At 50.1% G+C, this 27,248-nt stretch overlaps 12 protein-coding genes across 12 annotated transcripts in view; 7 read left to right on the top strand and 5 right to left on the bottom strand.

The window, feature by feature from the left end:
- Positions 1-217: 217 nt before the first annotated feature.
- On the bottom strand, positions 218-1,236 carry Z518_06875 (uncharacterized protein; the record flags this gene model as incomplete). Its single annotated transcript, XM_013415005.1, has 3 exons — positions 218-333; positions 428-860; positions 943-1,236. The coding sequence occupies 3 exons, from the start codon at positions 1,234-1,236 to the stop codon at positions 218-220; spliced, it is 843 nt and encodes a 280-aa protein (XP_013270459.1).
- Positions 1,237-1,689: 453 nt separating this feature from the next.
- Z518_06874 (phosphonoacetate hydrolase) lies at positions 1,690-3,629 on the top strand (the record flags this gene model as incomplete). Its single annotated transcript, XM_013415004.1, has 3 exons — positions 1,690-2,118; positions 2,172-2,331; positions 2,392-3,629. 3 exons carry the CDS (start codon positions 1,690-1,692, stop codon positions 3,627-3,629), a joined length of 1,827 nt encoding a protein of 608 aa, XP_013270458.1.
- Positions 3,630-3,658: 29 nt separating this feature from the next.
- Z518_06873 (uncharacterized protein) lies at positions 3,659-5,744 on the bottom strand (the record flags this gene model as incomplete). The annotated part of the gene is made up of 3 exons (XM_013415003.1): positions 3,659-4,680; positions 4,745-5,469; positions 5,524-5,744. 3 exons carry the CDS (start codon positions 5,742-5,744, stop codon positions 3,659-3,661), a joined length of 1,968 nt encoding a protein of 655 aa, XP_013270457.1.
- A 625-nt stretch (positions 5,745-6,369) lies between these two features.
- Positions 6,370-8,162, top strand: Z518_06872 (uncharacterized protein; the record flags this gene model as incomplete). The annotated part of the gene is made up of 6 exons (XM_013415002.1): positions 6,370-6,469; positions 6,518-6,808; positions 6,864-7,136; positions 7,184-7,319; positions 7,399-7,528; positions 7,581-8,162. 6 exons carry the CDS (start codon positions 6,370-6,372, stop codon positions 8,160-8,162), a joined length of 1,512 nt encoding a protein of 503 aa, XP_013270456.1.
- A 1,031-nt stretch (positions 8,163-9,193) lies between these two features.
- On the top strand, positions 9,194-10,210 carry Z518_06871 (uncharacterized protein; the record flags this gene model as incomplete). The annotated part of the gene is made up of 2 exons (XM_013415001.1): positions 9,194-9,923; positions 9,975-10,210. 2 exons carry the CDS (start codon positions 9,194-9,196, stop codon positions 10,208-10,210), a joined length of 966 nt encoding a protein of 321 aa, XP_013270455.1.
- Positions 10,211-12,195: 1,985 nt separating this feature from the next.
- Z518_06870 (uncharacterized protein) lies at positions 12,196-12,936 on the top strand (the record flags this gene model as incomplete). The annotated part of the gene is made up of 1 exon (XM_013415000.1): positions 12,196-12,936. One exon carries the CDS (start codon positions 12,196-12,198, stop codon positions 12,934-12,936), a length of 741 nt encoding a protein of 246 aa, XP_013270454.1.
- Positions 12,937-16,035: 3,099 nt separating this feature from the next.
- Positions 16,036-16,842, top strand: Z518_06869 (uncharacterized protein; the record flags this gene model as incomplete). Its single annotated transcript, XM_013414999.1, has 1 exon — positions 16,036-16,842. One exon carries the CDS (start codon positions 16,036-16,038, stop codon positions 16,840-16,842), a length of 807 nt encoding a protein of 268 aa, XP_013270453.1.
- A 626-nt stretch (positions 16,843-17,468) lies between these two features.
- Positions 17,469-18,105, bottom strand: Z518_06868 (uncharacterized protein; the record flags this gene model as incomplete). The annotated part of the gene is made up of 2 exons (XM_013414998.1): positions 17,469-17,760; positions 17,891-18,105. The coding sequence occupies 2 exons, from the start codon at positions 18,103-18,105 to the stop codon at positions 17,469-17,471; spliced, it is 507 nt and encodes a 168-aa protein (XP_013270452.1).
- Positions 18,106-20,837: 2,732 nt separating this feature from the next.
- Z518_06867 (uncharacterized protein) lies at positions 20,838-21,918 on the top strand (the record flags this gene model as incomplete). The annotated part of the gene is made up of 2 exons (XM_013414997.1): positions 20,838-20,906; positions 20,980-21,918. The coding sequence occupies 2 exons, from the start codon at positions 20,838-20,840 to the stop codon at positions 21,916-21,918; spliced, it is 1,008 nt and encodes a 335-aa protein (XP_013270451.1).
- A 997-nt stretch (positions 21,919-22,915) lies between these two features.
- On the top strand, positions 22,916-23,598 carry Z518_06866 (uncharacterized protein; the record flags this gene model as incomplete). The annotated part of the gene is made up of 2 exons (XM_013414996.1): positions 22,916-23,007; positions 23,061-23,598. The coding sequence occupies 2 exons, from the start codon at positions 22,916-22,918 to the stop codon at positions 23,596-23,598; spliced, it is 630 nt and encodes a 209-aa protein (XP_013270450.1).
- Positions 23,599-24,171: 573 nt separating this feature from the next.
- Z518_06865 (uncharacterized protein) lies at positions 24,172-24,474 on the bottom strand (the record flags this gene model as incomplete). Its single annotated transcript, XM_013414995.1, has 1 exon — positions 24,172-24,474. The coding sequence occupies one exon, from the start codon at positions 24,472-24,474 to the stop codon at positions 24,172-24,174; it is 303 nt and encodes a 100-aa protein (XP_013270449.1).
- A 2,347-nt stretch (positions 24,475-26,821) lies between these two features.
- The window catches only part of Z518_06864 (uncharacterized protein), a gene marked incomplete at both ends in the record, with an annotated part of 3,844 nt that continues 3,417 nt past the window's right edge, over positions 26,822-27,248 (bottom strand). The window contains one exon of the mRNA XM_013414994.1: positions 26,822-27,235. Within this exon, the coding sequence (XP_013270448.1) occupies positions 26,822-27,235 (414 nt within the window). The remainder of the gene's footprint in view (positions 27,236-27,248) is intronic.

Genomic DNA, 27,248 nt, shown 5'->3' with positions numbered 1-27,248 from the left:
GGGAGCTCACGGGGCGAGAACGGGTTACGGTCTCTTGACATCGTGGGAATATACAACCGCCGATGAGCTTGGCTGATGGAAAATCATGTTTGTCGCCATTTCGAGGTAGATACGATGGTCAGGGCGGCTGTGAAGTCAACTCGTGCCATTACCACTTGGACATGTTCTCTCGTCGAGCCTTAAGAATCCACACGGTTGTAATGCCGATGTCCATCAATCAATGAACTGCCTGGACTCTGCCCTTGTCCTGCCCGACTTGTTTCTCTGACAGAAATGGCGCAGCAAAGCCATAAGTATTGTATCCCTGAGTATAATCCTTTCCGGCGACACGTTCTATCAAGACAGGTTTCAGTCAGCCAAATGCAACGACAGCAAACACTCGATCAGCCCGAAAGGCGGATGGTCTGGGTGGTGGAGGTCTCCTTACCATTGTCGGGTGGGAAATTCTCTCGTCGATGGACATAATACTGCTGCCTGAGATTGTCCCCATCTCTTTTACCGTGGTAGGTGGCATATATGCTGCTGCGACTGGTGTTGGTGCGGTTTGGGCCGCTTCGGTGGGCTAGGTGGCTTCCGAACAACAGGATATCTCCAGGATGCAGCGGCACTTTCGTCCACGTGTGGCTGTCTTCCCAGGCCTTGGAAATGGCGCCTCCATGGGAAAGCTCCACGTCCATTTTGTGAGATCCAGGAACGACTTCGATACATCCGTTTTCGGGAGTGGCCTCGTCAACGGCCAAGTTGGCAGTTAAGTGCTCGATTTTTCCAATGTGGTCGTATGCTGGAGCGTCTAGATGTGCAGCAAATCCGTTCCCTGATGGCAGCTTGTAGTTGATCTTGTCTTTGAATAGCAACATGTCCTGGTTTGACAAAGATTGTTAGCCAGCGCGAGTCCCTTGCTGGCATTTCCGAATGGCCCCTCTCCATCATCAACATACTTACATCACCAGAGATACTCTTCAAGATCTCTGCCAGAGCCCCTCCACACAGGAGAGCGTGGAAGTCAGGGTGATAGTCGACAAAGTTCTCCGTCCGCAGCAGTTGCCTTGTGCCATTGACGTTGACTTCATGGTAAGGCATCCACTTTCCCTTTTCAAGGGGCCACTCCCGCACCTGCTGAGTCCAGGCCCGGAGTTTCTCTGGTGCTACCAGGCCATGCTCCTCCGCGCGAAGGAGGAGGTAGCCGTCACGGTGGAATTGCTCCACCTGAGCAGCAGTCGGGACGAAGGACGACATCGCTTTGAGGGGGGAAATGAACCGCAAGTTTCAGATGAGGAAATGGTCCAGACAATGGATCAAGTCGAACACTCTTCAGTCATCCCGAGGGACCTCGACTCAGAATTCCCTTCAAATCCCAGCCGTTTATACCACTATGGCCTGACATCCTGAACCGGTCTTCATGCCGTCCGGTGTCACGTGGTCTAAAGCCAAACACGAGGATCCCCAATCTGCGAGGGGAAGAGAAGTCGACGTTCATGCCGAAAGGGCGATTATTCGGCGTCCATCCGACGGGATCAGGTGGGATGATTTGGGAGAAAGATCAAAATAATGTGTCTGCCCGGGACTTTAGCTTCGCCAACGAGCAAGTCCGTGCTCTACATATCTAGTCGTCACTTTGGCTCTCTTTTTCTTTCATTCTCATCATCCACAAATTTGTAGACAGACGAAGGAATCTGCCAGAAAGACATTATGTTGCCTTCCGTCGAGCGAAACGCCCGCCAGTGCGTCGAAGAACTGTTTCATTTCATCACAATTCAAGGAGATGGCGATTACATCGGTGAGAAGGTTTCTCAGCTAGAGCACTCGCTCCAGGCGGCTCAACTTGCTGTGGAAGCGGGCGCGGACGACGACACCGTGCTGGGAGCCCTCCTTCATGACGTCGGCCGTTTCATCCCGGCCGCGGAGAATATGCCGGCCATGATCGCTCCAAATGGAGTGTATGTTGGCCGCGAGAGCCATGAGATTCTTGGCGAGAAATACCTTCGCCAACTCGGATTCAGCGAGTCGATCTGCCAGCTGGTCGGGGCTCACGTTATGGCGAAAAGGTACCTAACGGCCGTGGATAAAGGGTACTATGACGGTTTGAGTCAGTCCAGCAAGACGACATTGAAGTTTCAGGTCTGTGCTAACCCCGCGAAATTGTCCTAGAGTGGGATCTAATCCGGGAACAGGGCGGCATCTTCACCGAGGAGCAAGTCCGTGAGGCGGAGAAGGACCCTCTTCTCAGCGCGAAACTCGCAGTTCGCCGGTGGGATGATTTGGCCAAAGTGCCCAACATGGAAACCCTTCCGCTCCGGTACTATGAACGAATGGCGATTAACAGCCTTCTCAGTGAGTGATGGGACAAAGGTATCCGTTGCCGCGTCCGAGAGTTTTAACATCGAGCAATAGACTCCCGATCCGTAATTGAGGTGAACGGAAGAAGGTACAACCTTCCCCGACGACCGACAGCGGTGATTTGCATCGACGGTTTCGACCCGGAATATCTCGAAAGAGGGATTTCTGACGGCATAATTCCTCACATGGCCTCATTCGTACGATCCGGCTTCTCGACTACAGCAACATGTGCCATGCCATCGTTCACCAACCCCAATAACGTTTCCATCATATCCGGGGCGCCCACATCCGTCCACGGTATCGCCGGCAATTTCTTCCTCGATCGATCCACCCGGCGAGAGCAGATGATCGTCGACGACAAGTTGCTGCGAGGTACGACAATCTTGGAACAAATGGCCAATCGAGGCGTCAGGGTCGCGGCCATAACGGCCAAGGACAAATTGCTAGCTATCATCAACCACGGCCTAGATTGTTCCAAGGGCGCAATTTGTTTCTCGGCACAGTGTGCGAATAAATGTACAGTTGCTGACCATGGCATTTCAGAGGTTGAAGAATGGCTTGGCCTTCCAACGCCGGAGCAATACTCCGGAGACTTGTCGTTGTTCGTTCTGAAGGCAGGGGCAAAACTTCTGGAGGAGGACAGGGCCGACTTGCTGTATTTGACCTTGTCCGATTACGTGCAACACAAATATGCACCTGGAAGCAAAGAGTCGAACGAGTTTATGTCAGCCATTGATCAGTGCATTGGACGATTGGTGGAATTAGGGGCCACCGTTGCTGTCACCGGTGACCACGGAATGAGTGACAAGTCGAAAAGTGATGGTTCTCCCAACCTTCTATTTCTTGAGGAAGAACTCAACCGGGAGTTTGGCCAGGGCTTTGCCAGAATCATCTGCCCTATCATTGACCCCTTTGTCCGACACCACGGTGCGCTGGGCTCCTTTGTGCGGATTTATTTGAACCGAGAAGGTGTCAGCATCGAAGATGTTCTTCAATACTGTCGGTCATTCCCCCAGATCGAGTTGGCCGTTGATGGAAAGACCGCCGCCGAGAAATTTCAGATGCCTCTTGATCGTGAAGGAGACATCGTCGCTATTGCCAAAAAGGATGCCGTTCTCGGAAGTCGAAAGGAAGAGCACGATCTGACCAACCTGAGAGATCATCGACTTCGCTCTCACGGAGGCCTTTCAGAGCAACACATCCCCCTTCTGCGATCTCTGCCGGTGACAGATCCCGCGGGTGATCGGGAGTGGAGGAATTTCGATGCCTTTGACCTGGCGTTGAATTTTTGAGAGGTTGAGCGGGACAGCATGACTTTTCCTTATTCTGGATGCATCGATCCAAAGTCAATGTCGAAATTGAAGTCTGCACCTGGAGAATACAAGAAATCATAATGTTCCAGAAACATGGCATCGGTGGGACTGAGCCAACGGTTGTTGACATCGAAAGACGTTGGCGGACCCATGGGAGCTGACGGCGGGGTTAATTGTCCTGCTTCTTGGGGAGCACCGTGCAAGAAACGATCCAAGAGCTTTCGCATGCTACTTGCAATGCTGGTCAGTAAATGCCGGGGATGCATGTTGGCTGTTATGCTCTTCAATGTCGCGGCCAACCTGTCCAAAGTTTCAGATATCCCAGCCTTGTCGATTCTCAGATTGGCCGGGTTTTTGAGAATGACCTTCAAAAGGAAAACAAAGGCAAAAGCGATCATGGTATCAAAGTATGCCGGAAGCCCATGTAAGTAGGACTGGATTTCATGATCGACCACGGTCACTTGCAGAATCGACGTGGCGGCATGAATCGCCACGGCAGCAAATTCTTCGAGGTCTGGCTCGAGCTGTGAGTGCTCGCCTTCTGCAGGAGGAGCTCTTCTAAACACGTGCGAACATAAAAACAATTTGGCGAAGTGGTAATGAAGGCCGACTCCTTTGCGAGGATAGTTGCCCACGCATTCGTTGACGTGAAAGCGCTCATTCCAGTCCGCGCGCCAGGTGTCCAATGCAATACCGAGTCGCCGAAGTTGAGGGAGTAGTTGATCTGATAGATGAGCCTCAGGGTCCAAGCTGAATTGATCAAAAACACGATTGCTGATCGACCAGATTTCCACCTGGCTCACTAGTCTAGCGTCGTCCTCAGTCGCGAACTCGGACTTGAGGAACTCACTGAGGGGAGTGATGGCGCTGAAATCTCTCGTCAATGGCGGCCTGCCGTAGGCAATGGAGAAATGGTGATCGCAGACATAAACGTGATAGTAGAGACGAGTACGTAAATAACACGCCTTCTTGGTGTGAGGAGCTTTGGGGATGCATCGATGAAGATTTAGTTCACCTGCTAGGCGGGCGGCTGTGAAATTGTTAATAGGGGGTCAGCACAAACACTCCACCCCCAGGTAAAAACTTGCCTGCACCAACGAGTGTCCATGATATATCGCTCAACCAAAATGCGCCGATACAAAGAGCTCTCACATCATCGTGAGTATTTCTTTTGGAAAACATCTTGGAGGAAGCAAGGTCTACAAAATGTTGGTAGCACGCTTGATATTTGTTTGAAGGAGTGTGAAGAGCCCCCACGGCACAGATGGCGGCGGTCAAGAGAGGCGAGCTTTTTCGTACACTGGATAGTGAATCGTGCTCGGCGAGGATCCGGTAGAGGAAGTGGTCGAGACGTCGGTAATACAGACTGAAAAACGTTTCCGCGTCTTGGATGGTGACGATACCGCGATCTACAAGATCGAAGTCTTCTGCCAAGTTTTGACGAGTTGTGGCTGGCGACGAATCGGATACTTCAGACACACAGGATGCTGGAACAATACCTGGTCCTCTATTGAGGTCCATCACAACTTCCCAGCCTGGACCCTGCTCATTCTGCGGCGGCGGCGATTCTGTAGTTGGGGTCTTTTGTGTTGGACCTTGTATTTGAGGAGAGATTTCTTGATAAGAGAACGAAGATTGACTTGGCCCGGCGAATCCCGTAGCTGAGGTGTCTTGTGCGGAACCTGGAATATGGGCAGTGTGCCCCTCACGGTTGCAAGCAGACGAATTTGGAACATGGAATGTATCGGATCGTTGTTGGTTCAGTCTGTTGATGGATTCTTCCAGCATGCGAAGCTTCTCGTCGACATTGGCCTTCCATCTGAATTCATCAGCACTTGCAGGGAATCCGGAGAGTTCACAGCAAGAGACTTACGCAACATCGCTTTCGAGTAACATCTGTAGACTTCGATTGACCACGCAAGATAGTCCCCGCTTTTTACAACGCGTACAGGGTGGTGTGGCATCGGTCATGTGGCATTTGATCTTTTGTTTCCGGCAAGCGACGCAGGCGGTGATTTTGCGGCTGATATCGATGGGCTTGCGATCGCCGAAGGACTCACGGAGAGCCTGAGCGGCTGATGAGCCGGTGTCCATGTCTTGGACAGGCTGTCAATTTAGTCTTAGGGATAACGACGGTTCTCTTGGTGGAGGATGGTGATGGATGTCAACTACAAGGTTGGAGGACGGAAGGATTGTCGCCAATTGGCGACATGAGGAAAGATGTCGTCGAATTTCAGCCAATCAAAGCTTACGATTTGCAGCTGACCACGTGCAGGATCATTTGGCCAGCGGAACTTCTTCTTCCCTGTTCCTCTTCTCCCTCTACTCCTTGTGCCGTACCCGTCGTTGCCATCGGCATCCCCCGGAGACTTCTTCGCTCTCAGGAGGGTTGCGCTCTTCGTGCCGTCCATCAGAAATTCGAACTTTTTGGCCCTCTTATCATCCCTTCCTGTGGATATGCTCCTTTTGCTGCAGATCTACACGTGGCCGTCAGCATCCTCTCAATTCGTTCTCCAACGCCATCGATACATCGGGATATGGGCCATCTTTATATCACAGCAACGGTCTTTGGCCCGAGATCCGGCAGAATGTCCAAGATACTCTGATGCACTTTGAAAACATCTATATCAACATCCATGGATGGCGAGATCGAGACGGGAGGCCCGTTGAACCACACAATCTACAGCTAAGGTGACGAATCCGTTCAACCTTGCTCACAATGTTCAACGCAGCCTCTCACTTCTCCAAATTGAAGTTCTTGGTGGTTGCGGGAGTTGGTCTCTTTGGCGATGGGTTCTTAAATATCAGCATAGGACTGGGTATGAATAATTTTCTTGAGAGATTGCGATCCTTTCTGACGGTCGCAGTTGTCCCCATGCTCGGACACCTCTACTTCCAAGACGAGAAGAACAAGATCCCAACCATCAAAGGGGATTTGATCAAGGCATCACTGTCTCTCGGTATGATCCTCGGTCAGATCAGCTTCGGAGTCTTTGGGGATGCTTTGGGTCGCCACCGAATCTATGGCAAAGAACTCATGATCACCATCTTCGGCACCCTTATGGTCATCTTGATGCCTTGGAAAGGCTTTGGTCACGGTGATGTTGTTGCCTGGATGTCGGTCTTCCGCGTGGTTACTGGCTTTGGCATCGGAGGCGGTACGTTCTACCGACCAGTCGTCTTCTGTAGTCCTCTCTTTCTGACGCGTCACAGACTATCCCATGACATCAGCCTTGTCCGCCGAGCAAAATCCATTGGGTTCCCGGGCCAAACTCGTCCTTACCGTTTTTGCGTCCATTGGTCTCGGCGCTATGTCCTCAGGTATTATCTACCTTATTCTTCTAGCAGCCTTTAAGTCGTCGGTCAAGGAAGACATATATCATCTCCAATGGGTATGGAGACTATTGTTTGGCATCGGACTGGTCCCTTTGATCCTCACCCTCTACTTTCGTTTGACAATGCCTGAGAGCAAGCCATACAAGCAATGTACGAAACACTCCGTCCCTCATGTCGAAATCGCTGACTGAAGCCAGATGTCGCTGAGGAAACCTCACTCAAAGCCGACGGGAAACGCGGTCTGAAGCAGCAGTTCCAGGATTTCCGAGAATACTTTTCGCAGTGGAAACATGCCAAAGTACTCTTTGCCGTCAGTGCGGCTTGGTTTCTCTTGTAAGACTGACAGACCCCCACCCCCCCCTTTCTCCCTTTTTCCTTTTCTTCTGAATCTAATTTAGTCATTACCTTCTAGTGACATTGCATACTACGGAATCAACCTGAACCAGAGTATTATCCTCTCGAAAATTGGTTACGCCAAGGCACCGACACCATTTGGAACTTTATGGAACACGGCCATTGGCAATATAATCGTCTCAGCTGCCGTAAGTAGAATTCCCTATGGCTGGTCTGGATGACAACCTAACAACCTATTAGGGCTATCTCCCGGGCTTCTATATTGGAATATTTCTGCCCGACTTCATCGGACGAGTCAACCAGCAATTTTATTGCAGCGTCATTGTCACAATACTTTATGCCATCTGGGCAGGCGTGACTAATCACAGCTCTACCGGAGGCTTGGTTACCTTGTTTACCCTTTCCCAACTATTTTTGAACATGGGACCAAACTGTACGACATTTCTCATTCCAGTAGAAGTATTCCCCACTCGAGTCCGGGGCACCGCTCATGGAATTGCTGCAGCTTCTGGCAAAGCAGGTGCTGTTCTGACTGCATTCGCCTTTGGATCTCTTACCGATGCTGTCGGCCTTCAAGGAACCCTTGGCCTACTTTGTGGCGTCCTGGCACTAACTGCCCTTGTCACCTTGTGGATTCCAGAGACCAAAGGCCGTTCTCTTGATGAGATCGAACAAGGAACTATCTACGGCCTGCACAAGGGTTCTGAGAGTATTCCATCTACTGGAGACGTCACACCAGTTTTGGAAGGTATGAAAGGCAATCTTCAGACCAAAGTGTCCATGAAAGGCGCGGGAAAAGAACGAGAATCTGATTCCGTGTGAAAGGATCAGGCAATTGGTGCCCTATCTGATGTTCTGGCTACAAGATATGTGTGGCTTGCCAATCATTTGAGATTTCCATAGACTTCGAAGGCCGAAGCTGGTATACCCCACACCATGCGAAATGTACCGCCATGAAGGTGGCATGATCGTTCGACACATTGTCCTCGGAAATTTATATTTATGTAGGGGAAAGCGCTTGGCTTACGTTAAAGGATATCTTTTTAATGTTGCTGGCGTTAAGCCCAAGTCTATCGCATCGATGCGACGTCGGCGTGAGGGAATAATCCGCCATAAGTATTGATACTCAGCCTCAGGTCGCACTTGAGGATTATACAATCCTAGATGGTGAAAATACCTCTGACAGTGACGAATACTGTCCCGGTCGTCTAGAGAAAACGGAAAGAAATTCCTTGCGTCAATATTCTTGCTGGAGTTGTACCTCGAAAGAAGCAGTCCATCTAGCGTCTAATACCCTATTTGCCTAACTCGGCGCAGTCCCCGACCCCCGCCAGTCAACTCTTCCCTCTACCAGTTGCCAAGCGCATCCTCACACGACAAGGAAAGGAGCCCGAGGAGAATCCAAAGGATGATGGGCAACCGGAAAATTAGTCATCATGGTGGAGGCAACTTGGAGGCAATGTTCCACAATCATCCTTCCAATCTAGAAATATTTCCAAATTGGGCGACGCTCCTTCTTCTCTTTTGTCATCCAGACGGCTTCTCGTCGTTATGAAAGAGCGAACTCAAGATGCTTTGGGCAGGTCATTCCCAAGATCCTTGTCACTTCACGGGGACATCCTTCCGATGGCGCGATCATGATGGTGAGTAAGATTTACAGTCAGGTCGGCGTCTTCGGGCCCTCAACATCTCGATCTCGGGATTCGAAGATGAATAAATAGGAACCGTGAGTGTTCATGTCGGTGCTGAGTGGATGTTGAGAAGGAAGTCGAATCAATAGCACGACATTCAGAATTATCCCTCGGATCAAAATCAGAGATAAAACTCCTGGCACTCAGCCATCGACAGACATCATGCCGATGCCATCGTTGACGAAAAAGTACTACCACGCACCATACCCGTCCATCGATCCCCGCCGACCAGAGCTCTCAGCCGTCGGAAAAGTCGTCTTGATAACAGGAGGTGGCTCGGGCGTGGGACAAGGCACTGCCGTCGCATTTGCCAAGGCACAGGCCAAAGTGGTTGTCATTCTCGGTCGCCGCTTGCAAACCTTGGAAGAGACAAAATCCAAGGTTGAGCGGCTCAGCAAATCCACAATGGTAGCCACATATTCACTAGACATCTCTGACGAGAAATCTGTGGCGGACTGTTTCAACGACGTCAGGACCAAGTATGGACCCATCGACATCTGCCTAAATGCTGCAGCATATCTCTCGGATCAAGGGACAGTCAAGGATTCGCCAGTATCCGAGTACTGGGCGTCCTTTGAAATCGGCGTCAAAGGCTCATACATTGTAGCGCAACAATTCCTGCGCCACTGCTCAGATCATGACGCCGTATTGATCGGCGTGAATTCCTTGATCGCACACATTCCAGCTGTGCACGTCGACTCGGCACCGGCGAGTTATGCCAGCAGTAAAATCGCTGCTGCGAAGTTGTACGAATATGTCGCGGTCGAAAATCCTCATGTCAGATGCTATTCGTTGCAGCCGGGGATCATTGAGACAGACATGTCGAGGAAGAGTATCGAAATGATGCCTGAGGAGAGCCAGAAGAATAATCGATTTTTGCCATTTGACGACGGTGAGTCCACAGGACAACTTTGGTTTGCCATCGTTTGCTAACTTTTACCAGTCTCGTTGCCAGGATGCTTCTCCGTCTGGCTCTCATCTAGAGAAGGCGCCGTGATTCCGTCTGGTCGATTCCTGTGGTCGAACTGGGATGTTGAAGAACTCAAAGAACGAGCCATCAAGCTCAAGGAGGATCCATGTGTCTTGACGCTGACCTTACCTGGATGGCCATTCTCTCTTCCAGAAGACGAAGTCTATCCAGATTATGGGGCTGCTGCTAAAATTGGTAGGGAGCCTTGAAGATGAGAAATGGTGCCATCAAGACATATCCGGGACTAGCAGGACAGGGGTTATTCGTCTGAAGGATATCCAGATAAAAGAGAGAATTGGGACGAATGTTTCATCATCAGGTTCTTCTTTCTTGGATTGTCCTAAGATGTATTCCGTATTGAAGAATCAAAGAAATTTGGTAAGTTGTCCGTGTTCCTGCCATATTTTCCAGCGGCAAAATGCATCCCCGAAGATTACGAAACTCAAAAGCATCTCGATACTTTTTGGAAGAGAGCTTGAATGGCCTGTGTACCCATTGTCACGGGAGTCAACGTCGGTGCTCAAAATGGCCCGAACGGGACTGGCGAGGCTCCATCTCACCAATTTTTCCTGACCGTGCCACAAAGACCTGCGCATTGACACCGGGACCGATGTTGGTGATACTTGAAACATAGCTTCCCAATAACTGTTGCCTTTCTTGAATGACCCCAAAATCGCCATGTGGGAAAGAATCGGGGCAACGACTTCACATGGTTGATGTGTCTCTGTTGCTGCTTCTCTCCCTTCTTCTTTTCCGGGGGTCCCACCCAGCCGCGAACCTCACCGCTTTCGAGTGCATTTAGTTTCATCCAACCTATTGGGCCAAAATGAATGCAGACTTCTTCCTTCGCTCACATTGTCTTCGCTTTGGCCTCACACGAATCCTAAGGCTTGCTTCCACCGTCGTTTTCATCACCATAGCCTTCCCTGTTGGTCTCAGTACTAGGATTTTTAAATGTATAGTACAAATGACCATCATATTCCCAGTCCAGTGGTAAGAGACACCTATTCCAATCATCCTAGAGGCTTTTGGCAACCACCAAAAGGACTGTCACGGATCGTCCACCATTGGCCAAGGCATCCCTGTCTGGAATACATATCTCTTTGACAACGATGCATCCACTATCAACACTATGGGAAGCCGAAAATTAGGGCTATCTATGACTTTCCAGCTGGAAGTTACGCGTCCTGGCAACATGATATTTCATTCTTCGCTCCCCTGGGCAACGAACTAGACGAATGGCCAGGTGAAGAATGGGTAGACATCCTTTCTCAGAATGGTTTGAACTATTACGACGGGTCGAATTGATCTTGCCGTGCCAAAAGTTGTGACGGCGTGGACCGACAACGTCGATGGCGACGGCGACGACAGTGGTTTCAACCTACAACAATCAAGCTCGACCGACTGCATAATATTCCTCTCCAATACGCCCCTGGTTGCAATCTTGCCATGGGACTCAAGAATGTTGATGATATTATTTCCGACGTCATTGACTGTAGGTGATGGTGTATCAATGAATCGTGTGTCGAGTATGGGAAGTGTGACACGCCCCTTTTTTTCATATTGAAACCCGAAAGAACCCGAAGAAATATGGGCCCCTAATCATCCTGGTTATGAGGGACATAGATCTGTATGAGTCTATTATGCATGGGGAGAAACAGAGGCAACCAGATAACCAGATACCAGCGTTTTGGAGGATCACGAGTTGATACCATACATACTTGGGGAGTAGCTTTGTGGCATTGTAGCGGTGATCACTGACGACATGGGAATCTCAATGACACTCAGCAATTTGTTGCTATGACGTCCTAGCCTCCCTAGCATTCTCTGCCCTCCTTTTCGTGTCTAGGGTGGCGACTGCTTATATCCTATCCTGCTGTGAGGCTGTGAATCCACCAATGAGCTCTGCCTAAGCCACACTAACACAGCCTCTACGTTTAGACACCAGCCAATAGGAGCATGCCCAATCGACGAGGCTGTGCTTAATGACTCTTCGCCAATGACTGGATTCTAATGAATCACCCGTCGACATACATCAGCGTCCTCCTTCCTCATTTTTAAAATCTCACGGCATCGACCCCTTCATTGGGCAGTCGACCATACCTGCAATCCATACTCTATTCCCCCACCATCTCGTATCCACGCTTTTCATAACTCGTCCAACTCACCACATCACCGGTCAAATAAAATAAAAATGTCCCGACGAACTCCAGGTTCTGGTATGTCCTCGACACGCTCCGACGCCAACCTATACCTCGACCTTCGCTCGCACCGACACGCCCTGAACCGCGTATCGAAGCAATCTGCAAAGTACTATGGCTACCGCGGCGTGCACCCCGGCTGGGTAAATCAACCATACCTGGCCCTTCGCCCCGACACCATTGCATCGTTTTCTGACCCGTGCCCCCGCACCGCCTACGCGAGCTGTGCGCCGACCCTGCGGCACCCCGCACACATGCATGTGTCGACTTGGACGAAAAGGGATATGTGGTTGGACAGAGAGCGTGGGATCTGGCCGCTGGACCGACGGCATCACAAAGGAAAGAAGATCCGTGAGAAGTATTGTTGGAAGTACACGGAGAAGGAACTGGGGAGGAGAATGAGGGTGAAGACAAGGGGTTTGGAGGGGGCAGTTAGTGGGGCAGAAATTGAGGCGAGGTATGGTGATGATTATTACTTATGTAGATTTGGTGACGATGACGTTGAAGAGGAGGGTTATGATGATAGGGACGGAGATGGGGGTGACGATGAGGAAGGAGAAGAAGGAGACGTTGAGGAGTTCATTGAAGATGGAGCCTCTTTTGTCGACGAACAAGAGCTTTCCGAGAAGGAAACTGATGTTGATAACGAGGACGGATTCAATATCATTTCGGAACGGGACTTCGACGTCTTGTCGATTTCTTCAATTGAAGAGGACGACGGTGAAGGAACCTGAGGAGACTGAGCATGAGCAGGAAGAAGGGTGTTGTGAAGGCGGTATGTCCGCAGAAGAAATTCAAGATCAGGCTGAGCAAACAACCAAATCGCTTTGCACTTCTTGCTTAATTTTTATGATCTTCTCTCATTGCTCGCCTTCTTTGACTGACCAAATGGCGTATATAGCTTTCTCTAGGAAGACGGTGCTTGGGCAGCCGGACACGCCCTGAGTCTGGGTCTTCCCGTCGAAGGTGCTGGTAAATTCGCAGCTGAAAATATACCACCCCATCTTTTGTCCACAGTGAGCTGTGCCATTCGTGTCCCCAACCCCACAGAGACACGTCAATCATCAAGGCTAGAAGTCGACTGGTGTGCACGATATTGTTTCCCAAACTTGATCGATACATTTCACTCGGTGGGACGACATAGCCTTGCACTTCAGAGTAGACCCACTGGTCTTTCCCAAGCCCATGAATTGGCTATCTGCTTCGCGCTCCAAGATGCAGACTTCTCGAGACAAGGCACCTTCAAATTTATTAAATGTTTGCTTTTTTCTTTCTTCTTTCCCCAAAAGATCTCTATGTGAGCGCTCGACTGATTAGACCGTTTGTTGTAGAGTTGGATTTGGAATGGGAAGGTTTCGGTTTCTGGCGATCTGCTAGGTTTCAATCATCCCACTGGCTTTACCTTCTCTCGCATCGATGCGAGGGTGCATTCATCTTCGACTTGCCCGCGGTTTGGCCCGGAGTTGATACATGCTGCCCACATCTTCCAGAGTACGGCCGTTGCTCTCAATGGGAAACAGGTAGAACAATGATCATGACTACAAAGCAATATCCTCCCAGAACATATCCATCCGCAAAGCCGATTGCTCCGGTGATGAATGGAGTAAAGAAAGCAATGAGAAAGGCGAAAGTCTAGTTTGCGGCTGTCGCTGTTTCCATGCGGATACTCCGATAAAGAGGTATGGGAAGACAATCATTGTCTTGCCCACTTGAGGATATTTTTTCCCGTCTGACCTGGTCAATGTGAATTTCCCAAGGCTGGGCGAACACCATGAAGCAGACAAACATCCGGCCCGCCACCCCAGTAAGGCACTTATGTGTCACGCCGTTTTGGTAGCTCGAGCTTCTGCAGCGGCCTTGATCTCCATCTCCGCAACCTGTTTATTGATGCAGGGGTGATCTGCCGGAATTCCATAAAATTTCCTCGCAAGAAAACAATTGTTTCCCGCGCCGCCCGGCCGCGGTCGCGAGAGAAGTCATGCTTGGGGTTTTCGGGGGAAGGCACAGACTCCAGCAACAAGGACAACGGCTCAAGGAAAGCAATTCCTTGAGAGATCTTCCATGCGGTGGCGTTGTTTACAGTCTCTGTACCTAGGTTGATCCAGTTGCCGACCAGGATGCCGAAAATGATCATTAATCGGTAAGTACTTAGCACCTTGACGTTAATAACGGAGAACAGCTGCTCGCATGTTGTGACCTGGCCTCGCCACCACCTCGCCAATGTGAGCGGGGGATGATTCTGTTTGGTGCAGGGGTTGCCAGAGGTTGCCCATACCCACTCCTGCGATGAAGCCACTTATGATCTGATATCAAGCATGCAGGGGTCGAGATTTGGACGACCATGCTGACTGTACAATAAAGCATGCAACAATGATTGACTTTTTGCGGCTGAGCCTATCTGCTAGCGTACCCGAGCTGAGGGGGGGCCAAGCATCGTCCCAATCGAGGGCCTGCAAGAATGAATTTCAAAGTGCACAGTCAAACCTTAAAACCATGCTCACCAAGCTCATGATTAGTCTAGATCTGATGCTCTTAAGATTGGGGGAAGGCTGACGAACATTCCCGTATAGATCCTGGAAGTTGGACATATTGAGCATGCTTGAGATAATGCCTGACTTTGGAATTATGTTGATTGAGCCCATAATGGAGTGAGTGGTTGGGGAAAGAAGTACCCGTATCGTAGCCGAATATCATTTCCTCCGGCCGGGAAACGAACTCCATCGTCACTGTGGCGGTATTTGGGCTTTCGAAATACGTGAACGGCCGTAAAGCCCTTCCAGGGAGGAATCATGAAGGAGGAGATATTTTTCCTGATGCGGTCCCTCGATGGAACGGCAGAGGATGCCTTTTATAGAACCCCTCCAATCATTTCGTTTACAAAGCATCAGACATGACAATTTAGGGCAAAGTACTGCTATGGTAGAGGCCCCCGCTGGTTGCTCTAAGCTGAATAAAGTAGTCATATAAAAGGGGAGGGGATTTTAAGAGGAGGAACGCATCGCTTCTGCCATGAGGAACCTGAATGACTTTTCCGTTTGGCCTCCCTCTTGGCGCCACGTCTTTGCGACGTCTTAGCATGGCACGGACGACGATAATTGCCCAAAGGATGTTCTCTTGTACGCTCAGAGGTCCAACAGCCGCAAGCTGATGCGAACAAATTAGCAGTGCTTGTGGGGGGAGAGGGGAGGAAAGAGGGGGAAGGGAGGGGGGATTTTCCCTGTCGACAGGAACGATGTATTACAACGAATTAGAGGTCAGCCACGTTCCATGACAAGACTTAGCGAGTGGCCATATTGACAGACGAGCTGCAAGACATCCAAACATGTGAAGTTTCGTCCTAATGCATCTGAATGCATCCTAATCGGTAAGATTCCAATAGGTCCACAGTGGGTCATTCAACCCCTCTCGTCAACGCAAATCTTTGTGACAAAAGGCCCATATTCGTGCGCACGGTCCCATATTCATGATCCAAGTTGCCAAGTTGTGTCGTCTTCTCCTGCCATATTGGAAACCTAGATAGCGATATTGCAAGGGGTTGAAAGCTCGAGCAAGCGAAAGAGGGGATCCAGAGAATCTCGATGACTCCTCCTATGTACAGAACCATTGGGGGTCTAGGGTTGCGTGCATCTTGGACGGTTGCAAATCTTTCACTATCATTTGGACATTAATATCTATAGGATCTCCATCCTCCGCTAGTATCCTGATGGTGCCGATGTCAGTGCGTCAACGTCGAACTGTCTAAAATCCTTGGATCTGCTCATTCTTGAGCCTGGCACTCAAATTCCTTTGGACATTGAGCCAGCTTTACTGTTGCTCTATGATTCATCGACAAGATGGAGCCTCGCAATCTCAGCAATATGTCTGGTGAAAGTACCAATACGATCGCCACCTACACACAATATCTGAGCATGGACTTGAACGAACATGACAGTTTCCTGTTCTCAGCAGATCAAAACACGGTGAATTTCTCAGAGCACCGTCCGTCACCACATTTGAATCCCGCGGGAACCTCAGATCGGCTTGAGGATAGTCATCATGTTCGCCTAGGAGAAGTACAGCAAGAACATCGGGGGCTTGAGAGCAGTTGGGGTGATTGGGGACTTCCTTCACCTCGGAGCGACAATAGTAACGACCCAAGTTCCACTCCAGTCGAGACCAGTAACTCCAGCCAAAGCAGCCCCGGATCTCCCCAGCGCAACATTCAGCCGTGGCGAACGAGCTCCAAATTATCGTCAGTCTCTGGAGTGGGCAGGCTTAAGCAGCATCAATGTGGCGCCCTGAAGCATTCCGAGGAAGTCACAAAGATCGCTCAGAAAAAGCAAGCTCATTCCGTCGTTGAGCGAAGGTATCGCGACAAGATGAACAACAAAATGAAGCAACTTTACCATGTCCTGTTGGAGACAAAACAGGTGTCGCGCCTCCCACGCATCCAAAACTGGGACACTGTATCTTTGAGCCGAGCGCCAGGTGGCATTCGAAAAACAGACATTATCAATGATGCCATCAATTACGTCTACCAATCTGAAGTCAACATTCGACACATGTCGGACGAAATTTCAACCCTGAAGGCGCGCATACAGAATTTGGAAGACTCCCAAAGAGCAGAACTTCTCATGCCGATGATCGATCCGAGCTATTGAACTCGAGCTCGCGACGTATCAGTCCTCCGGAAGGGGACGATGTCAATTCCATACAAAATCAGCCATAATGCTCCGCCACAGACGGGTCATCGAGCTGAAAGGGCACAGTGCCAATATCCGCGGGATAAAGCAAGCGGATGTTGAATTGATCGGACGATATGACTCTCTGATGCTTCTTGGAACTGTCTCGTAACCAACATAGCCTCCGTCAGAGGGGGCCCCCCAGGAGCTTCCAATGTCCAAAGCTACTTTCAACACCCGGACACTGCAACTTTGCACCTCCACAAGTAGGCCGCCCGCTTCAAAATAAATATTCGTCCCTCTCATCTTCGTGATGGACCTTTTTTGGTCCAATAAATCATCAAGTTCCAGCAAGTAGGAAGCGCTGGAAACAAAGGGTCATCCAAGCCGAGGCCCGTCAACATCAACCCATTAGTCTATTGCTCATTACTCCCTGTTAATCGTCCCAAAATTCCACATATACGCCGTCCCTCAGTTATTTTCTCTCTTGGCGCGCTACACGGTCGCAGTTCCGTGTTCATGGTAACAGAATGCTGATGCAGCATGTCGAAGGCTGTTGACGAGTCACCCTCGACTGAAGCACTGATACGCTTCTGCAAGAGGCCTTAAAGGCCCTTGCGAGTACTTCCCGGCTTTTTGAGCGAGGCTCTCACCACAATGGTCTGCGCAGCGATGTTATCGCGCATTTGCTGGCTGGCATCCGGCGTAAAGCGGGTTTCTAGCATGCTAGAGATGTCGGGTTGAGTTGAGGACGGAGTCGTGCTTTTCTCGATCCTGACGCCGAATGGAAGGGTCTGAATAGCGAGTTGACAGAAGCTGATGGGTGCAAGAGCTGCGAATAGAGAGCTTAGGAGCAGTCCGAGAGCGCTGGTACCTTCGATGCTGGAAAGCTTTTCGCTCCGTGCTAGGCCGATGAAAAAGAATTGTGTTAGTAATGGGGAGCTGTTTAATGGAATCGGGGTGTGGGAGAACATCGACAGGATTGAGGCCGCTGACTGTGTGGCCGGATTTCATGATGTCCCACTACGTTTCAACTCTCATGCTGAACAGCGGTGAAGGGATGGTGACGTATTTGTTGAAAACAGGAATTTTGCAGCTGTTGGAATCAGAGTCCTGAAGTGCATAGCGAATCTTGAATGCCATTGGAGGACCTTCGTAGATCTCAATGTAACCTGGACCACCTGACTGTGATTCGAGATTTCCGTGGGCCGTAAATCGCCACAGTGGGAATGTTTTGGCCATTTCTGAGCTGCTTATTTGGCATCCTTTTCCCGTTCGGCATCTGAATTTGTAACATATTCTTTTGCGCAGCGAAGCCATGTTTTTGGAGGGCGTCGGTCAAATTGTGGCGCTCTGTTATCACAGACTGATTTGCAAAGTTCTTTGACATTGTTGAATCGAATTGAACCGTCATAGTCCCCTGGCTTAGGACGAAATCTGAGGAATGCGTGGATGATCACTTGACATCATCTTGGAACTCTAACTAGAATCGAAAAATAAGAGGCTTGTTCCAGCGCTGGCAAGGATACCGACGACATGTGGGTACAGGAATATGAAGATGATGCGTGTCCCAATGGAGAAATAGGGGAAGGAGTTGGTAAATAAGATGGTGCTTTTTGCCTTCTTCAGGATGAATTCCATAGCTTGATGGATGACAGCATTGACGGTGTATGCATTGACGAGCATCAAGAATGATGCATCCATTCTTGTTGGAAGAATATGTTCCTGCGATCCGCGTTCTCATTCCGTACCGGTCAACAGATCATGGGTGAGGAGGATGCTCAGAATGATCTCCGTGCAAAGGATACCGATGTTGTCTGTCCCGTCCAGATAGACAGGATTGCGAGATCGGTACATGGGAACCAAGATCAGGTATTTCAAGGTAATCAATATTTTTGTGTGCATCTCCTTGGCTTTCATTTTTCAAATCGAAAACGTGGCTTGGATCACTGAGGATAGTTCCGACATCTCTAGCCAAAGCTCGACCCAGCCTGATGGCCGTCGCAATAAGCTGAATCTCATCAGTAACATGAAGTCGTTGAATAGGTCCTCTTCCGGAACGCTCATGTACTATGAAGGCTCTCAACGGGCTCTGGGACTCGAGCAGTTTCGCCCGGTTTGATGTCCTTCGGTATGAGGACAGTTCTGAAATGATGGAATCCAGCCAATGAGTTCCATGGATCAGAATTTCGATATCTGAAACTCTGGGTTTGACATTCCACCAACGTTCTGACTTGGATGATGCTCACCAGCAAGTGCTCTCCGAGTTCATTGATACCATCCTAGTTCTTGTGGCAAATATCAAAGGATACGACCTTGAGCGAATAGCCGGAAGGGAATATGGCTGAGGTTCCACTTTCCTTATGACACTGACCTGACTTGAACCACTTCCTCCAGATAACCCCCCACTGAGATATGTGGTTGATCGATTTCCAGGTGGTCCTTGAGGGCCCGGTGCTCCAGAAAACAGAGAGGGAAATAAAAAGGGAGGGGGTTGGGTGGCTCCTTTGAACAGTAGCATTTCCACATGTCTCCTTAACAGAGGTTAGTAGAAAAATCTCAGCTACTGACCTAGGCCCACCATGTCCTGCCATTGCCACCCTGACCTTCGATACCTCCATCATTGGGTTCACCGAAAGTTCCACTTGCTCCGTCTCTCCCTCCACGAATGTCTCGGTAGGTAGACAATAGCATGTCCATGTCTCCTTCGACAACTTCGATGAGGACATTTCCAGCTTTGTTGCCGATGGCATCGTTTGTGCCGTACCCTCCACTAATAAGAGGCCAATAGTGTTTTAGGTCTTTGTGGTTGATGAGATTTCCTCTCCTTCTCGTGCTCCAGGATAGCCATTCCTTAACTCTTAATAATAACTTTCACCTTTCTTCAACGAGCACATACGTCTGTATCTCTGTATTTGGTTGCATTTTGTCCTGTTGCACCTTCATTTCCCGGTTGACTGTCTTCTGTTGTTGAGGGATGGCAGTCTCTGGACGAGTCAACTCCAGTGGGATAATGGTGGGAAGGAGATACCGTTTGGGCAAAGATGAGCAAAGTCACCAAACAAGTCAACAACAGTAGGAGATAGATCTGAAACTCGGCGCGAAAGTAAGGATACGCTAGCAAACGTTGGTTTCTCAACTGGCTCGCCACAATTCGTCTGCCTTGCACCGGTCGGGCACCGGAGACCAGATATGATATCGGCGAGCCTCGACACACTAGGCGAGCCAAGATGATCAGAGAGCGGTGGCGCATAGAATTCAGGATCTGAGCAACAAAACGATCATCTGCCAGCATTTCACGATCAAAACTGCGAGTGATGATTTGAGCACATGCCGAAACATAAGCCTGAGCCAGAAACAGTCATCATCAACACGACGGAGACACTCAACCTGATCCTGCATGCAACGGCGACAAATGGCACGATATCCTCCTCCGTCAACGGAAGCGTTTCGTCGATTGATCCGAACGAGGCTATATCACTGAGGCCAGGCGGTTTCCTCATCCAGGTATTCTCTCGTTTACTTTGAAACGCGATTGAAAAAAGGGCTCCGGTCAGTCGGAAGAGAACTGAACCGATTAGCAACACGCTAACCTCCATTCGTATTTCTATACACACTATTCCCATTTAGTAATAAGTCTATTCCTTTTTGGGATTCGATGCTATATTGCAGCTCCAACTACAAACGATGTACAACATCTCGGACCATACACTCTACAGCTTCGGCTGCAAGGATAGATGTCGGATTTAACAGAACGACGTATATTTCTCTCACGATGTCCATGCTTCCATCTCGCTGGTGCTGTTGAGGTATAAATGCGATCTCTGGCAACCGGAGATTCTCTGGTTCAATCAGTCAAGCAACTGCCTCCAAAATTCAACAGCTCAAGGTTTGATTTCATATTCCATTTCTTGCTTCATCCCGGAATCTCCACAATCATACACATTGAACTCACTCCGGCAGCCGTTGCTATCATGGCCCAATACGCAAAAGACCAGCCAGCTGGCTTCAAGAACTCGGTCCAAAACATCGCCGTTGTGGGCGTAAGTGCATCCCTCCCAACATCCTTCCCCCCTCCTATCTCCAATATATACGTTCATACTCACACCTTCCCAGGCCGGAGGCACCGTCGGCAAATACGTGACCGAATACCTTCTCAAAACCGGCAAGCACAACGTCACCGCCATCACCCGCTTTGATTCCACCAACAAACTCCCCTCGGGCGTTGTCGTCCAAAAGGTCAATTACGATGAGCACTCCTCTCTCGTCTCCGCCCTTACAGGCCAAGATGTACTCATCATCACCTTGGCCGTAATGGCCCCCCGCGACACGCAGACCAAACTGATTAACGCGGCCGCCGACGCCGGCGTCCCTTTCATCATCCCCAACGAATGGGGCATTGACACCAACAACGAAAGCCTTGCCAAAGAAACAATCGTCGGCGAACGCGTAGCAAAGATCCGTGCCTACATCTCAAGTCTAGGAAAGTCCTCTTGGATCACCTTGGTCTGTAGTTTTTGGTACGAATTCAGCCTCGGGGGCTCGCCGTCGCGGTATGGGTTTGACATCCCCAACAAGTCGTTGGTGCTGTTCGATGACGGGAACACGAAGATCAACACGTCGACTTGGGACCAGTGCGGGAGAGCTGTCGCGAACCTGCTCAGCTTGAAACTCTTGCCGGAGGACAGCAGCGATAAAAGCCCCACGATCTCGCAATTCAGGAATAAGAGCGTGTACATCTCCTCGTTCCTGCTGAGTCAGAGGGACATGTTGGCGAGCGTGCTGCGCGTTACGGGGGACAAAGAGTCAGATTGGGAAATTACCTCGGAGAGCGCGAAGGAAAGGTATGAGAAGGCAATGGAGGAGCTACAGAAGGGAGATATACAAGCGAGTGTGGTGGTGTTGTACACGAGGGTGTTTTACCGGGATGGGGGTGGGAATTACGAGGGGAGGATCGGATTGCATAATGAGCTGTTGGGGTTGCCGACGGAGGATCTCGATGCGGCGACCAAAATGGCGATCGACATGGCAATGAGAGGCGACCTTGCTTATTAGCCAGATTCCGATGGGGTAAGACGTTGTCATTGCTGGCGTGTCACACGTCTACACGGCACAGAGGACGAGGAACGTGGGAACGACAGTTGGCCCTGGAAAGCCATGACTTTGTTATGTGACGGTGAAAAATTCCCAGTGTGGCCACGAACGCGATAAAGTTGTTGCGAGCGTCATTGGTCCCCCTTTCAGGTTCGACATGGTGGAGCCAAGAATAGAGCAGGTAGAGTTCACGCCCCATGGTGTACTGGAACACTGCCAGATTCGGTATGACTTATGGCTTTGGGCATGTCGAATTTCTTCAGGGCGGCCACGGAACTCTCTAGCGGAAGGAAGATGAAGGGTTTGCGATAGTCCTGTCATGGGCGAAGACGACGGAGAGAACTCCAAGAATCATGGAGCAGAGTCAAAAGAGTTTGCGCGCTCCCATGCGTAGAGTCCATGCTTGATAAGTGGAGAGCAGTGAGTCCGACACGGGCGAAGGTTGCCCCTCAGTTCATGAGCTCTGCAGCTAGTCACGGAGTGAGAGAGAGGGTGCTCACAGCAACCTCGATGGAAGAACTGGTGGTCATAGAAGATTCATTTCAAGCCATGACTTCCTGGGTCCGTCCAGGTGTGGATTTTCCAACGCAAGTCGACGGTGCAGAATGTTACTAGAACATGGTCAAATATTCCTCATCTTTGGCTTTCGTAGAAATAATCCGGACCAAAGAAGTGGACAATCATTGCATGGGCAACTCTTGTGATGAATAGTGAGCGGATCCTTCTTCGCTCCAAAGCAAAAGCGTTCTGGGAAGGTAGTCTGTCAAATTGATATGAGGATGTCCAAGACTTGGTGAAGAGGGCCGAGTATACCGGGGTCTGGGCAGATATCTCGCCAAGGCGGATATTGAACTTTGCTTCTTCCATGATGTATCTTTTCAAACTCTTTGACGGGTCATCTTCCCTCTAGGCTTTCTCGTCAGGATGCTTGAAAATATCTACACGATACAAGACATCCATGCCACCGCAAGTGCTGGAGGGTAAGCTCATTCCCGAGGTGGACATCTTGTTCCTCGGTTCCCCTGGAGTGGGCAAAGCGACTTTCCTGTCGTGAGTATGACCCCGCTCGCACTGTTGAATTATGTACTCACCTTACCCTGCAGACGACTTGAACACATTCGCGATGGAAAACTTGACTGGTCTAGCGTCGAGAAGAAACGCGTCTCGGCGCTCACTGGACCGTTGGCCTTTGACGTCACGCTGTTTGGAAGGCCGTACAAATTTCGTCTTCACCCATCTACATCGACTCTCTTTATCGATCCCTTCCCGTCCGAACCTGCATTTACCATCATCGCCTTTTCCATTTCCTCCCGGGAGTCCTTGCATAATGCCCAATACTACTGGCGCAAACAATTGTCCCGGCACTACGATGAACTGGAACACCAGATGCCGGTGATGCTACTGGGTCTCAAGAGGGATGAGCGCCATGAAAATAGACTGGAAGACGGGACGTTTGAATGCGTGATGCCCCAAGAGGGTCTGCGTGTTGCGCAAGAGATGCGTTGTGATAGATATGCTGAGTGCAGTGCCGTGACCGGTGAGCTGATGTGGGAAGTACTGGAGGACATTACTCGGACGGCTGCAAGAACCACTACAGAAAATGGTGGTCTGAGTCAGGTCAATACATGTTCCATGATGTGATGCAGATGATTTTCTCCCAATGGAAGAACTGGGCGGTTTGCCTCGTGAAGATGGGAAAGGGCCGCTCATGAAATGAAATGTCGTATATACTCAATTGGCTGATCTAGCGGACGTGTATGTTACACTAGATATCAATTACCCTTGGTATGTCCTCGTTATGCAGACCTGACCGAACGACAAGAAAAATTCCGGAGCCCCAAACAAAAAAAAAAGTAGATATAGGTATTTATCCCATAAGCGAGGACTGCTCAACCGGAAATGGTTGCGGAAGATGGGAAGCCCGCGGCGGCGCCGAGTCGAAGGCCTTTGCTGGCGCAAGCGTTTCGATCTTCCCCGCCGAAGAATCTCATTGCGCTGCTTGTTTGGCAAGTGGTTGCCGTGAAATGGCACCGGGGTGGAATTGCATTGAAGAGTTTCTTGACGGTGTAATATCCTCATCTCGTCCGTAACACGAGATATCCCAGCACGTTGTCCATCGTTCCGAATCCGCAACATGTCCCATCTTCCTCTTCAAACTCTGGGCGTTCGCTCCCTTTGTCTTTCCTCCTCTTATCTCAGCCTGCCAAAGCGGCCCTAAAACAAAGCATCCAAACAACAGCAGCAAGCCAAACCAGCCAAGAGACCGGCGCAGCAACCGCCACCGCCGCGATCGCGCTCATAGATCACCTGCGGTTGCTGTGGTGGTGGATATCCATACCCTTGTGGTGGCCCGTACGGCTGTTGATAGTAGCCGCCCGGGGGTCCCCCTCGGTTCATATCGTACTGGCCTTGATTTCCATATACCATACCATCCTGAGCCGGTGGAGGGGATTGATAACCGGGGGCCGGGGAGTGGGATGGCGGAGGGTATTTAGGTGCGTCGTACTTGTCGGCCATGGCCGGTTGTGGTGCCAACAAAGTAGGGTAGGTTTTGCTGTGAAAACACTGATGCCGATCGAACCGTCGTTCTGACGTGACCGTTCCCTTTTCGGAATCCCCGCAGCACGAGGAGGTTGTCAGAGCCAACAACTAGGAATGAGGCAGCAGTTAGATGGATGAGAAGAGATTCAAAAGAAAAAAGCCTAGCTAGGGCTTGTCCCAAGCACGGCAAATAAGTATTCCACCCGCGACCACTTGTAGCCCAGGATGCTAAATGAAAATACCCGCATTTCACTGGAAGGCACGGCACACCTCAAGCTGAGCAAAGCCCGTTGCGACGCGTAATGTTACGTCTTGGAAGCCTTGGATGGTTTGACTTGGCCGAGCCACGGAGGCTTACATAGGCGCCCGTGATCCTGGTCGGCGCGAGTGCAACTGCGGTGGGCAGGAGCATGTGGCTATGCTGCGGGAGCAATCCCCAGGTTTTTGCGGCAACTGAGAAGCCGAGGTGAACCGAGATAGTCCGTATGAAGCTCTCGAGTACACATGAAGCGGGATCTTGCGAAGTGGTGGGAGGGATACTGAGGCGCAGCAGTCATGTGGCGTGCTGACTTGTGTGGCGTCGAGATAAACGAGGTCGAAACCTTTTTTTCTGGTCTTGAGCCGATAGTATGTCAGATCCGGGGGCAACCTGATCTCATCAACTGATCTCAACAATTGGGTCTGTGCTGACTACTCACGCAAGGAAGGTATGCGACGTACGCTTTGACTTCTTGTACTTGATTTATGGCCCGTGCATTGTATTGATGATGTTGCACCAATTCTCGGGCACGGACAGGGCCTCAGATCACCATGCGCTGGTGAGACAGAGGTAGAAGGGAGTGAAAATCCCCGATTTTTCTCATATAGGATGCCAATGATCGGCGAGGCTGACCCTTTCCCAACACGATCGGTACTTTGCCAGGGTTCGTCCAGCTTCCGCTCCAACAAATGTAGTATCCTTTTGGGTGGTAGCTAGTTTGATGTTGATAACATACATCTTGCCCATCAAATCATTATTGAAACCCCGTTTCCAATGGTTCCCATGAGAGCATGCTAGCTACTATTGACATCTTGTCTCGCATTCACGTTGAGAGATGAGTCAGCTTTTCTTTCTGGAAAAGACTTATGCTCACTCTCATGGCCGTCAGCATCCTGGAACGATTCCGCTACAGGAAAACCGAGTTAGACATCCTATTGATTCATTGCCGAGAGACAGAGTCGCTTTGGTGAGAGAACCAGTCTTCCCCAGAAGAGAGGAACGAAGAAAAACTTGGCCAAGCATTGAAAACCAAACCGCTTGAAGGGGTGCGCCACCATGGAAGCGATCAGTGCTTCTTGAAATCAAAGGACAGCTGAATAGCCTTTTGTCTGTTTCTTGTTGAAAATCTCACATCCACAGATTCAATGGATCGAGACAGGATCTGAGTCCCCAAGTGCACTGGTGGTGAAGATGATTTCTCGGGCTAATCCAAATACCCACTAGCATTCTCTTTTCAAGGGGATTTGGGTCCCACAAACTCTCAGCCTTGTCCACCGAAGCAGACCGCGCTCTGCTATTGCCAGTCGCCTCGAGTCAGTTGCCAGTCCAGAACAACTTCTCCCGCCTTCCAGCACTGCACGGTCATGATGAGCTCAAGTTATGTGACCATGATCAATCTCCACATGATCGCAGCGAGTTGCAGCTCCTCACTGCTGGTACCGCGTCTTCCACCACGATACACGAACCGCTACCGGAAGACTTGGATGGAGTCCTGCTCCTATCCGTTCTCGAATGTACAGAGGTCGGTTCCAAAAGTTTTTGCATCACTCCGGTCACGTGCGGCGCGCTAAACTCTTTGGCCCTTCTTGGCATTTTCAGAACTTTGATCCCCCATCTGATCGGATCCAGTCCAAGGACCACTTCTACTTACTTCATAATCTCTGTTATTGTCAGTTCAATAAAGCGGTTACGTAGTTTGAGGCGTTTCGGCCAATTGCCGGCCGTACTTCGTACTATGCATACTTCCCACTTGCGAACATTGAGCGCAATTGACACATCGGCCAACGCTTCAAGATCACCTCCTCCCAAATTCCAGTAACATAAAATTGACATTTATGCAGGCTTTCGATGAGATTAAGGAGGTGCAGCTGCATCGAGAAGAGCTGAAGGTTTAAATTTGATATAGTAAGGCGGCTTGAACTTAAGTTTGCTCATACAATGTGGTGAAGATCTCTTGTCATCTCGATACACGAAATTACCTGAGCATCTTCTGGCTTCACAGTATGGTTGGCACCGGTGAAGTACCAAAGAAAACATCGTACTGGATCTCAACATAATTGGTTATTAACCATTCACCTCGCTAAGAGAACCTCCCAGATCGCGATCCATCTTCATCAATAGTGACGATAAGTGCTCTTTACAAGCAGTGGTGGTCGGATGGTGCGCCCCAAGAACCCTGTCGTAGCCCGCAATGGCACGCTGGTAAAGATTCAGGGCCTCCTGAAAATTCTTCTTTGCATCGAACAAATAGGCCAGACCATGTACGCTCGTCAACGTGTCGGGATGGTCCACTCCAAGCACCTTCTCCCTCCCCGACAGTGCCCGTCGATTCATCCCTTCCGCCTCCTCGTACTTCCCTTGATCTTGTAGCACTGATGCCAGATTGCTCACACTCGTCAACGTGTCGGGATGGTCCATCCCCAGCACCTTCTCCCTCCCCGACAATGCCCGTCGATTCATCCCTTCCGCCTCCTCGTACTTCCCTTGATCT

Source organism: Rhinocladiella mackenziei, assembly GCF_000835555.1.
Source record: "Rhinocladiella mackenziei CBS 650.93 unplaced genomic scaffold supercont1.5, whole genome shotgun sequence".
Taxonomy (NCBI): domain Eukaryota; kingdom Fungi; phylum Ascomycota; class Eurotiomycetes; order Chaetothyriales; family Herpotrichiellaceae; genus Rhinocladiella; species Rhinocladiella mackenziei.
This window is presented reverse-complemented; position numbering and strand designations above follow the sequence as displayed.